At 31.5% G+C, this 12,678-nt stretch overlaps 1 protein-coding gene across 3 annotated transcripts in view; it reads right to left on the reverse strand.

Annotated features, from left to right (window-relative positions):
- The window catches only part of LOC106123114 (ankyrin-3), a 100,714-nt gene that overhangs the window by 54,680 nt on the left and 33,356 nt on the right, over positions 1-12,678 (reverse strand). For 2 of the 3 annotated variants that reach the window (XM_013319256.1, XM_013319257.1), the window contains exon 2: positions 825-932. In XM_013319256.1, the coding sequence (XP_013174710.1) occupies positions 825-932 (108 nt within the window). Of the gene's footprint in view, positions 1-824; positions 933-3,170; positions 3,237-12,678 lie in introns of those variants that run through there. The other variant, XM_013319259.1, reaches the window with a different exon arrangement.

Raw genomic sequence — 12,678 nt, forward strand, 5'->3', positions numbered from 1 at the left:
AAGGGCCTTGACAGGCAGACGGACGGACAACAAAGTGAGGGAAACAAATCCTATGAGGGCTCCGTTTTTTTCCTATGAGGTACGGAACCCTAAAAAGTAATTAAATGCTTCGGGACTTATTTCTTATTTAGTGTTCGAAACCTACACTCATTAATAATTTCGACGGCTAATACATAAATAGCAACACAATTTTTATAATAATTTCTAATCAAATTGATTACCTGTGGTAAGTTAAAACAAGTTAAATCTTGTCCATGTCTCATTTAAATCTCTTTTTAACCGTACTGATGGCGTAAAAACATTAGCATATAAAACCGATCAAGAGATAAGCTCAGTTCTACTCTAATTATCATGGTGCGGTTCCCACGCACTTATAGTTCAAAAATAAACCTTAACACACCTTCAAATGGAACTATATTTGAATGTACCGTATGGAATAACTGTTGAATGTAATGCGACAGGAAAGAACTGCATAGAACATTGCAATTTGTCTGCGCCTATCGTGATGACAATCTCTGTGAATTGTAGCTAATGCTAGATGTACAGAATAATTTACAAATTATGAAGCATACTGTATATCATTTTGGCATAGGCAGAAATTTGAGAATGCAATAAAAACAAGAGTGATCCAAACACGCCTTTATTCCTTCTAATCATTGCATTAAAAGATATGAATGTACTTTTTTATATAAGTAAGCAAACGAGCAGTTACCCTAAGACATCAACTTTAGAACATTGCAGAACCTTTCATGGACAGAGGAGGGACACACAGAAAAAGGATATTTCTCTTATATGTCGACGTTAAAAGTGCACATTTTACATACCGAGTTACAAGTATTAATGTCCTTGACGGCGCCTGAGTCCAGCAAATCAAGCACTGTATCGAGCTGGCCGGCGCGCGCCGCACGGAGGAACGCTGTGTTCGGTTCTATCTGAAAATTAAAAAAAAACAATTGTTACTTGATAGTTGCTAACGGATGTTTATTTTTTAAATGAAAGATATTTTTTGCTATTTAAAAGAATTAGGAGTAAATTCGTAAATAAAGGTATACTTTAAACGAGTTAAGTTGTAAAAAAGATAAGAACTTTAACTTTATTACGAGCATAACTTCAAAACTAGGCTACATCGGTTTTAACAATCTCTTAAGCGAATATCTTGCATTGCAGAAAATTAGATTTTCTTTGCAAAACTAATAATATTAAAAGGTTTTAAAAAGACTTATTTGATACTGAGTGAGATACTTGCAGTAATATCAAGCCGATGTAGTAAAAGATGACCTATATTCATTCAATATTTTCTTTAAAGCTTGCTTTAAAACGCAATTTTTTTGCCGTAAGAGTGTGCGCGTCATTATATGGAGTGTGTAAATGGATTGAAAACAAAATAAACCATCATAAGTCAAGCAATTTCGACTTTTTTAAAAGTTCAATAATCGAAGACGCTATATCGAGTGACGTTATACGGAGTTTTTCATTACTCTATTTTTTATAGTACATTATTGAGTACGAGTAGAATTAGGAGTGTACATAATACGGAACTGGATAATACAGGATGTACACCTGAGGATCTAACGTGACTCCGCGTCCCCTTACTCTAAATGACAATACAAGGTCAATGTTACATTGTAGGAACTACTTTCAAACGTACCGTCGACAAAACAAGCGATTAAAAACGCTCGTAAATTTCTTATACTATTCATAAGTTTAATATACAGAAGACAAATAGGAAAAAGATTTAATTCCTTTGCCTTTTTACTACTGCTATTGACTACAATTTCTATTTAAAAACAAAACGATATAAAATATTGAATGTTAAATATTTCGTAGTTAGCAAATACAAAAGATTGAAGATAAATAGTGAGAGCGCAGCTAAGCCAATCGATTGGACAAAGACAAGCTCATTGAAGAATGTAGGCAATGCCGGGAGATATAATTTGTATTGGCATACTTTACTGGATCATTGGAAACTGATAATTTCAATCTTTACAATTAATAAAATTAGACAGTTTGTATGTTACATCTAAATTTCGTGAACTTGATGTATTTGCGTTACTGATGACGATAAAACGTTTTTTAACATTTTTGTCTGTCTATCAGTGTGTCCGCACGGACGAGTTTGTTCCGGGTAATCCCCGGAACGGCTGGACCAATGTTGACAGAACTTTGACAGAAAGGTAGCGAATGCATGCAGGCATGTTATAGACACTCTTTCTCCACTGGATTTAGATTGGAAATATACCAACCAAAATATATATATTATTTCAAGATCGTTTAAAACAATATTGATTATCATGATTAAATATTGTAGATCTCTTTGATAATTTCGTTCCACAGAAAAGATAAAAATTTTATGAATTTGTTTCTAACATTTACAAACGACCCATCGTAACTGCGTCGTGAGGATATTAGCTATTATCATTCTATCATTGCTTATGCTAAATAGCGTAATTATTTCACACATCGTAATGTGTAAACGCAACAAAACTAATAGCTTTAAAACACGCGTTAATCAACTTTTTTCTAACAGAGTAGTTACGCTTCAATAAATTGAGCTTTACTATGAAATAAAAAAATGTGCAAAAACAAGCTGTCTCACGGTTCAGTAATTCGCAAATATAATGAAGCACGTACTATCTTACATTAGTACTTGGATTTGAAGCATTTGTTATAATTATATATAATGAATTTCTATTATTAGCTGGTAAGGACTTTTATATCTATATAATTTTGATACGAATTTCAATTCTTATGTTCGAGTCTTTTTGACCCTTGAAAGGTATACGATTTTAGAATTAACAAAGCTATCAGCATAAAAAAATAAAAGGTGATGTTCAAAATTTAAAATATTAATTTTATTCGCTTTTCCATTAGTAAAGAAATATTTAGAATTAATTGACGCCTTCATCAACCATCGGTTTACTTCCTCAAATCACTTCCAAAACGGATTTTATTTCACTAAAATTAGTGGCACACAACACATAGCACAATTGATTGAATCCTTTGCTAAACGAAATAACTCCAGCAAATTAAGCAAAAAAAAAAAGAAAATGTATTTTTCCCCCAAAATTAATTTACCAAGGTTTAAAAATTATACTTGGGATGGATGGTTTAATTATAATAGGTGTTCAAAGTTAATTAATTTAGCAATATCCAATAATATAACAACGCACCACTAGAGTAATGGAGTAGACACGTCTATCTAACGGACGTACGCGCGCGCCGCAGAACACCGCCATGGCGGGACTGAGCGTGCGCGTGCGCAGAATACGCTCACCTGTACCACTTCACGGGAAAATGCTTTACAGTTTACCTCTGTTCTTATGTGAGTTAGTGCTACAATTGATAACGTTAAATTAAGAGAATATAAACTTAATCTACTTTAGGCTTTTAAGGGATAAAAAAAGGATTAAACTTTTGGTTGTAAAGGAACGCAAATCAGAAATCTCATAGAATTTTAGTGAAATGGTTTTACTGTATCAGTAAAATTACACCTAAGAAATCCAGTTAGAAGAATTTAATTCCTAAGAAGAACAGTTAATTTTCTTTCAGCATAAGAAAACGGTGTATAAAAATATCATTATAAAATAAAACTTACATTTCATCAAATTACTAATCTAATAAACACTACTGCATTAAATAAAAAAACTTGATTAAATTTAGTTTTTGTTAACTAATAAACGATGACTAATTTATGTAGTAGGTACAAGAATAACACTATGAATTGCCAAAGTAATGTTAAAGACACTCCGAGTGTGGTTTAAGATACATATTAAATGGATTGTCGACAAAAAAAAAGAGTGGTATTAGATGAGAAGGTCAGTAGAAAGTGTTGCCATAGTACTGCAGTAACTCATCGTGAGCGAAGATCAGATTGACAGCTAATCTACTAAGGGCCGCTTAAAACATTGCAAGCTTAAAATGAAAGTCAAGATTCCGTTAACGTCACGCTAAAGAAAGGTCATGAAATCAATTCTGAAGCATAAACTAGACCCTTTAATATGTTTTAAATTAATGCGATATGTGAATAATAAAAATTTAATTGAAAATACAAGACGTAGACAAATCAGAACAAGATTTGAAATGGAATTGAAGAAACTCCAATGGTCCATTGGCAACAGAGCCTCGATTTAGAAATGCTTTGTCATGAAGACATGATGGCTATTATTAAATAGAACTAAGTCACGTTTAGCTTGTTACTTAGATATTAGTCGTGAATTCTGACGCGATTGTATATTTCTTACAAAAAGCTTTAACAAATTGTAAAACTACATAAAAAGCTATGAACCTTTTAATATCATTTATATTTTCATTGTTATATTAGATATTGATTTGTAGGAAGAGATGGATGGATTGCGTGAAAGGTGACATGATTAAGTAGAGGGCGACGACCGAGATGATGGCAGATATACTGATTTGGAGGACGGAAATCTGGTGAGCCGACTCTACGTAAGTGTACAAGGACAGGGACATGATGATGACATTACTTATTGGTTTCTGTAGCTTCATCTCTTACGTTTAATAGATATTTCTAACCAAGTATTTTCATGGAGTGTTTGTATTTTAATGTCTTTAAGGCGTCAAACCCCAAGGCACTATAGAAAACTGGGCAGTTTATCTTGCATCCGATGTAAACCAGACTACTAGTTTAAATTTCAATAACACATCATTTATGTGAAATGTACCACTTATTGTGCATACATAAACACAGAGTATAGTTTTTATTACCACTTGTAAACATCGATAGGTAAAAGATAAAATATGGCGTGTTTTAAATAAAAGTAATAGTCAAAAATACAGTTAAACACGCGTTTTGACCCCTTAACCGCCGCTAATTGATATTGTGTCAACACCCGAATTGGACTTTTTTTTGGAATAATACAGATATTTACGTTTACTGTACATTTCTCTTACTAAATCTTTCCTAGGGAACAGCTTAAGCAAGTAGTTAAAAAATCTAAGTGTGGTACTAAATATTTTAGTTTGTTCTAAGGTTATTTTTATTGACCTAAACACATTACATGCAGTAAATTATATTTTAAAGAAAATTTTATTAACCTAAATAGCTTCATACAACTTTATTGATCAATTAGTTGCAATAGGGAGTAGTTATGAATTGCTAAATTAGAAGACCATATGCTATGGTAAGAATAATAGGGTTGTGCTTTAATAAATTATTGTGTTATCGATAATTTCAACGTTATAGTTATGACAAGAATCTGCTAACTATATAAGTATTGTATTGTTAAATAAATAAAAAAAAAGAAAGAGTCCTTAATTATAAAAATTGTTTGTTCTATTTAGAAGTAACCTTTCAGTTCTATTATAATATAATACAACGTAATACTTCTATAAAAATGTATCGTCATCTCTCTTACTCTGTTTAAAAAACAAAGACAGCGATATTAAATTTTGATACGTACTTCTGAAGTTGAATTTCACGGTTATTTTTATAATCGATACAATTAAATTTCTTTGATCGATTTTTTATTACGCATGACATCCCTATCCATGGTAAGGTCAAGGTATCAATTGACAATGGTACCGGCAGCATTAACAGTTACCCAACAAGATCACGATAAAGACAGTTTCGTTCGTGTTGGAAAACGATTCACCCAATTTGTTATACAAGTCGTGAGTATCTTCTGATCTGCTCCAATTTAGTCAAATTATCAATATAAACATCTCGGAAGTATACGTAGAAATTTTTGGTAAGTAACGTTGTAATTGAACATTAAACAAGAACTAAATGTTACAAATAGAATTATACTAACAACTTAACCTGTATTTTATTGTAGACTTTTTAGCACTATTACTTATATTAAAGCACTCCAAAATAAAATAGTAACCTGAAGCAGTTGATAAGTGGTAAATTTTCACAAAATCCTTGTCAGAAACACATCCGAATAGTACAAAATGCAAGTATAAATTGGCCTAGATCCAACACAGGAACGTGAGCGGTGCTATAAGTACAAAGTCAGTAAGTGTTCACGCCAAGACTGCAGTGCAGATGAAGAGGTCTTCTGAGACACTCATTCAATTTGAGTAGTACTCCCCAAGTTTAGTGCACGCTTTTATTTCCCTTACATGTCTAGACTTCTTATATATTAGAATGAATGATACGAGATACACTGGTAATAACATTTATTTTATACTAGCTTTTTCCCGCGACCCCACACGGCACTAAAAAAAACTTTATTGGTACCGTATATGTTCTTCCAGACTATGATCTACATGTAGCTACTGTAATAAAAACGAATTTCGAATTGAGAATATTAAGATTTCTGATTTCTTTTTAAACATCAAAAGGCAATCATGACCATTTCATCCAAACATAAGATCTATTAAACTTTAAATAAGAACAGCAAAGAAAAATATAACACTGTTAGCGATAGAATCTGATACGATAGAAGTCATTAAAAATTATCAAGATAAACCTAACGTTAAACTAAACACCGTGAATACAATACGATATAAACCTGAGAAGGCAGCAAAAACACTGAGCAAGAAGCTTTAAAGGCTAATGACTCGGCTCTAAATAATCTGTTTTAATTATCTAAAGTGTTGTGAAAATGTATAAGGCGAGATCTGTTGTAGAGTTAACAAATAAATAGAATCGCTTAGAGTGCTGATTTCTAATTTCATATTTAAAAATAGCTGTCGCCCACGAATCCGTCCGCGCGAAATGAAAAAAAAACTTAATCAGTAATGTGTTCTTCCAGACATCCAGAAATCCATTGAGCCGCTCCGAAGATACCTTTAAACAAGCATCCATCACTCGATCTTAACATTCGCATTTATAATTTTAGTAAGATAAGAAGATTCTTTATTACATCTCATACTTTGTATTAAGGGACTCGTAGTATCAATTACACACCACACATTGTAAAATCAGTCTTAATATAATGGCTTATTTGAAAAGATTCGGATCCGTCCTCGTGTCCGCCTACGATACTGCAATTGTTTACTATTGTCCAGGGTTGTCATTTAAGACTATGATGTCTATATTTTTCTTTCTATCCGTAAAAACGATATAGCATAATTTTTAAATTAAATTGACATTTCGATTGCGTAATATTAAATATTAATCAAAATCTTACGAAACATTGTAAATACCAGTTCAATTGTTTACATGTGAGAGAGAAAATTAAATAGATTACACAGATTATTTCTTTGTATGATTGTATGTAACGAATTATAAATGCTGAAATATTTTTATCGATAATTTAAAGATTGGAATTTTGACATCCCTAATAGTGATAAATACGTAGAGTCAAATCGGTTCAAGGGAAAAATCATACAATTGGATAAATACGCCAAAGCGTCAATTGGGCATTTAACCCGCGGGAACTGGAATCTGTTTCTTGTTAACAGGATATAATTATCATTATGGTAATTTACGACAATGACTACATTTATGTCCGTAATTCATTATTTACGGCAACATATTCATTAGTTTTGAAACCAAGACACTTCGCGCTGTGATTTTAGACCAAATAAGAATAGCATTGATTCAAGATAAATTTATTTCTTCACAATCAAAATGCTGGTTAAATAATAATTACATTTCCGCAACGAAGACAAATCACAATTACATTAAAATATTACATTTTATTCAAGAAAAATAACTTTAATGTTGATTACTATCGATGGCTGGTTGCCAATAAAAAATGTCAGAACGGATGTTCGTAATAGCTCAGGGAACGCTATTCGAATCGAGACGTAGTTTTCTCATGAAATAAGAAAAATATTTCCTTTTGCATTACATAGGCCGATATGTGAAGTATTATTCTATGAATTATTTTAATGTACTCATATTGAAAATAAGTTTCTATATATTAAATATGATTTAAGTTGTTACTGATTGATGGTTACTTAATTAACTATGTGTACTTCTATTTCGTAGAGTTTTAAACGGGGTTTCCACTGGTAAAACATCTGTTTTAACATGTCATGATTGTAGTAATATTCGATTATACAGATATTATTTATTTCGTCCTCCTTTTTGAAATCGGGTTAAAAGCTGTCATGAAATAAGACAATAATTATTTTCGTTATTAAATATATAATTTTCATTTCATTTAATATACCATAGATCTATTGACACGGTTCAACTGGCATCGCGCTGGATTACGTTACGTCCCATGAGTATAGACTGTCAGTTGACCGTATCCGGTGTCGCACGCGCAGCGGACGCAGTTGAATAAAAATTATGACTATATGTTATGTATTATTATACTGTGCTATACTATTACGTATCTATTTTATTGCCTATATATGAATTGTGGCAATTGATGAAGGAGGCCTACAAACCGTAATATTGTTCATTTCAATGAAGAATAAACGGTTAACGGAAATGAAGATACAAAAATATTTTAATTACATTTTTAAAATATTATAATTATTTTTTAACGCCTGCTTAAATAGAACATTTTCACCCGAGCGCACAATTGCTCGTTACATTTTCGCAGGCGTCTAATTTAGTATGTTTTTACCAGGGGTTAACAAGATCGTAATCAGGTTTCACAGTGCGGTATGGTAATAAATAGCACGCAATACTTTCGCGGTCTAGGTCAAGGAAATATTTTAGAATGATTGAAATTTGAGCTTTATACTTATTTTACCTTGTTTAATTGTATTTTAAATATTTGCTTAGTGTAAATTCCTCGTACTAAATCTATGCTAAGGTAACTGTGAGTGCGGCATTTTAATGTTTCGACTCTCTACTACGATAATATATTAAGCATTGTATCTCTTTAAAGAGAAATTGAATAAGAGACTCTTTATAAGGACATGTCGCATTTTCAATAGGCTTTACAATTTTACTGGGTCAAACGTCTAGGTCGAAAGACAGCTTTTTGCGGTTTCGAAATGCAGTTGACACAGCTTACAGTCAAACAACTTCTCTTAATATGACCCAGATACACTTTACATTAAGACTCAATTTATAAATTCCTATCTTTTGTTATCGAAAAAGGTTCTAAAACATATCCATGGTACTTGGGAATGCAACTTCTTCGATTTACATTAGTTAAAAACTTTAATGGCCATATAACTGATAAATCCAGGACACATAGTTTTGAAATTGTTTCCAAAGTGTTCACGTATTACACAATTTTTAAACTATATGACAATGTATATAAAGGGTAGGTGTGTACTCTGTATTAAATTTGAGATGGGTGTGCATTGACTTAACGCCTGCACCGACAGCGCCGGTGCAGAAACTTTCACGATCATATCGATCCGGTGCATTCTAGTTCTGCCGACCTTAAAACCGATTGTAGGTTACCAGTGACAAATCTACGTTCCTTAAGTTAATTACTACATCATTGTGTTGCTAGACAAGTGAAGAGATCTTCATATAAATTCTTTCTCACGTCTTTACAATTGCATGAGAATTAACAACTCTAATTAGATAGTAATTTTAGATTTAAATTATTCAGTAGGTTATGTGCGCTTTTTAATCACTTATATGTTCCAAAAACTTTAAGTCTGAGTGCTACCGACTCGCCCAGGGGGCTAGACAATGTACCTAACATTCGTACCCAAAGATAATCGACAAAACGTATCCCCTATATTTTATTATAATTCTATACGTGACATATCAAAAATTATGGTAGCTTCCATACATTTTTGACTTTTCAATAAGCAACATCGCTTATCATACTTATCTTGCCCCCTGTTTCACTTTCATATAATAAAATTGTACTAGTATGGAAAGTATTAAACATACAAAAACAATAGACAAGGGCTCCACACTGTCTAGTAAAACTCCATACAAACATTCGCATCTAAATTCTATCAACATATCTTTACCATAAATGTTTTCACTTGAATGCGCTTGTAATAGAGTCTATTAGCAAGCGAGAGAACACGTTAATTAACTAATCTTACTTTATAATTTATGTAGAATCGAGTTAAATCGACTATCAATTTGAATTTGACGCTTTACTTGGTAATTTTCTACTTTGTAAAATGTTTTAACATTTTTCCATGTTGTGGAGGCATATTACCGTTGGTTTTCACTACCGAAGCATACACAAATATTATGTTATATCTTTCTATACTGAACATGATAATGAGGAAAGATTTTTTTTGTATTTAACTAATAAACTCAAAAACTACTAAACTGATTTCAAAAACACTTTTGCTAGTAGAAAGCTGCACTATCACTGAGTAACATAGGCTATATTCATTACTAGGTTATTCTTTTAAATTCATTGATGAAGTCCCGATCAATGGCTAGATAAAGATTGGGACTACAATATTGCACCTATGTTTTGACAGTGGAAGCTCACGATAAAATCCTTAGTAAGGGAACCGTGTAATTAGGTCATACTAAAAGATACAGATAGGGATTACATTACCTATGTTTCAGCAGTGGAAGCTCATGATAAAATCCCTGGTTAGGGAACTGTGTAATTGGGTCAGGTCAGGCAGTGGGAATGTACCACACAATGAAAACTGTGATCCAACTGGATTCGTATTGAATGCCAGTTCCACATAGTAACCTACTTATAGTAAATTTCTTTGACATATTAAGTCAGCAATAAATCCTGCTATTCATACTTTATGTACGGTCTTTCATTTCATTATAAAATATTTATTCTTCAAGTTTTTCTTTCGATTTAAAATGATTTAACGCAACAAATGTAAAAAAGAATTTTTCATTGCGGTATTTCCCAAAATGATGTCGCAATATTTTATTGCAAGATAAAATATCAAATAAAAAATCCTAGTCGTAATTATTCGTTTTTACATTATAAAATTGTGTTTATACAATCAGACAAAACAGATAATATCAATATATGTTAGAAGGTCACGTTTATATGTTTAGGTAAAGCTATACGTTGTTTTAGACGCAGGTCAGGATGTAGAGTAACTATGCTAATTCAACATTACACATACATCCTGTGAATTAATATACGAGCCACCTGTTCTGTTAGGATTGAATATCAGAGACGGAATTGTTTTAAATCTACGTTCAAGCTTGCTATTACATCTGCTCAAATTTATTATAAAAAAAGATAAAAGGCTATTTATGGGGTCATCTCAAAGGACATATCCTAATTTTAAATTTGATAAATCTAATATGCAATTTCGGATACCTTTAATTAAGCAACCAATATACGTATTAGCAGTAGAATATATTTATGGCTTTATTTTTTAAGAAACCACTGATTCGTGTTGAATAAATGGATATTGTTAAGAAGTTATACATATTGTAATATTAAAAATTAATTGAACCTTGCTCCCTAACTTACGATAAATTTAAATTAGTACTATTTCTAACTACGTTGTCTAAAATAGTTACCATTAATGTACAACCGGAAGGGTTGGAGTGCTGTACACAATTATCGTTAATTCAAAACACTTGAATATACAATTTCAATAGCATACTGAAATAGATCAAAGCTTAATTTAGTTATACAGTACACAGTTTGTAAACTGCTGAACGCGTGATTATATTATATGTTCTACGAAATTCCATTATTTTTTTATAAAGCTGGAAAACTATTTCGAATGAACTGAAATATGTATCGACTAGCTTAAAAAAAACTTAACTTAAACTTTAGCCTATGTATTCTTCCAGACTATGTTCTACATCTATGCCAAATTTCGTGTAGATTCATGCAGTCGTTCTAGAGATACCTTCTTACAAACATCCATCCAAACATTCGCATTTATAATATTAGTAAGAATATATAATTAGTTATACGTATATGACGTATACGTATAAAGTCACACATACAACCTTGACATTGCTGTACTCTAGAGAGAAAAAATGCATATTTTATCTAGATTGCTAATTGCATGGTATAATTTAAATATCACCTACATATTTAATTTCACTAATATAAACTGCAATATTTTAATTGGGTATATAATGTTTAGAACAAACTTCATTGTCATGTACGAAAATTTACTTTTCATTTACAAATTGTTTTTATAAAAATATTGGATATAAAAGGAAAAATAATAAGATTATTATAAAAAAAAAATTATGATCCGAAAGATGATCGTAGAGCAATATTTTAGCTATAAATAAAATAATCAAAATTATGATTTAAACATTACATCAAATAACTATGGTATCAATGGAAACTAGTAAAACGTATTAGAGATGTGAAGTTATCCGTATAGTAAGTGAATCTCAAAGATCAATACATTCGACTGAAGCATAAAACCTCTCTAATTAGGTCAAAGCTTGTTGACGCTCTGTGAAGCTCTCGAGTTAGAAAAAAACAAAAGAAAAGCTTGCGTTGCTTCATTTGAGAACTGATAGAGTATCGGTAACCAATTATATCCAAAATGTATTATGGTTTATCGTGATTTCCAGAATTATATAATACAAAAACATTTATATTGTTAAAAGTAATACTTCATACTAATACGAGTACTATAAATGCGAATGTTTGGATTTGTTACAAGGTATCTCCAGAATAGCTGCATGGATCTCGCTGAAATTTGGCATAGATGTAGAACACATAGACTACTATTTTTTTTTTAATTCCGCGCGGACGGAGGCGCGGTTGACAACTAGTGAAATAAAATTATCTTACAGTGTTTTGTACATATTTTTCAACAATATAATTCAAAGGTTGCTGAGGCAATTTGCAAGCATACTATAGTAGTAATACATCTGTTACTCGACTCTACTTTTTCCATCAATTATATAGT

Source organism: Papilio xuthus, unplaced genomic scaffold, assembly GCF_000836235.2.
Source record: "Papilio xuthus unplaced genomic scaffold, Pxut_1.1 DF826159.1, whole genome shotgun sequence".
Lineage (NCBI taxonomy): Eukaryota > Metazoa > Arthropoda > Insecta > Lepidoptera > Papilionidae > Papilio > Papilio xuthus.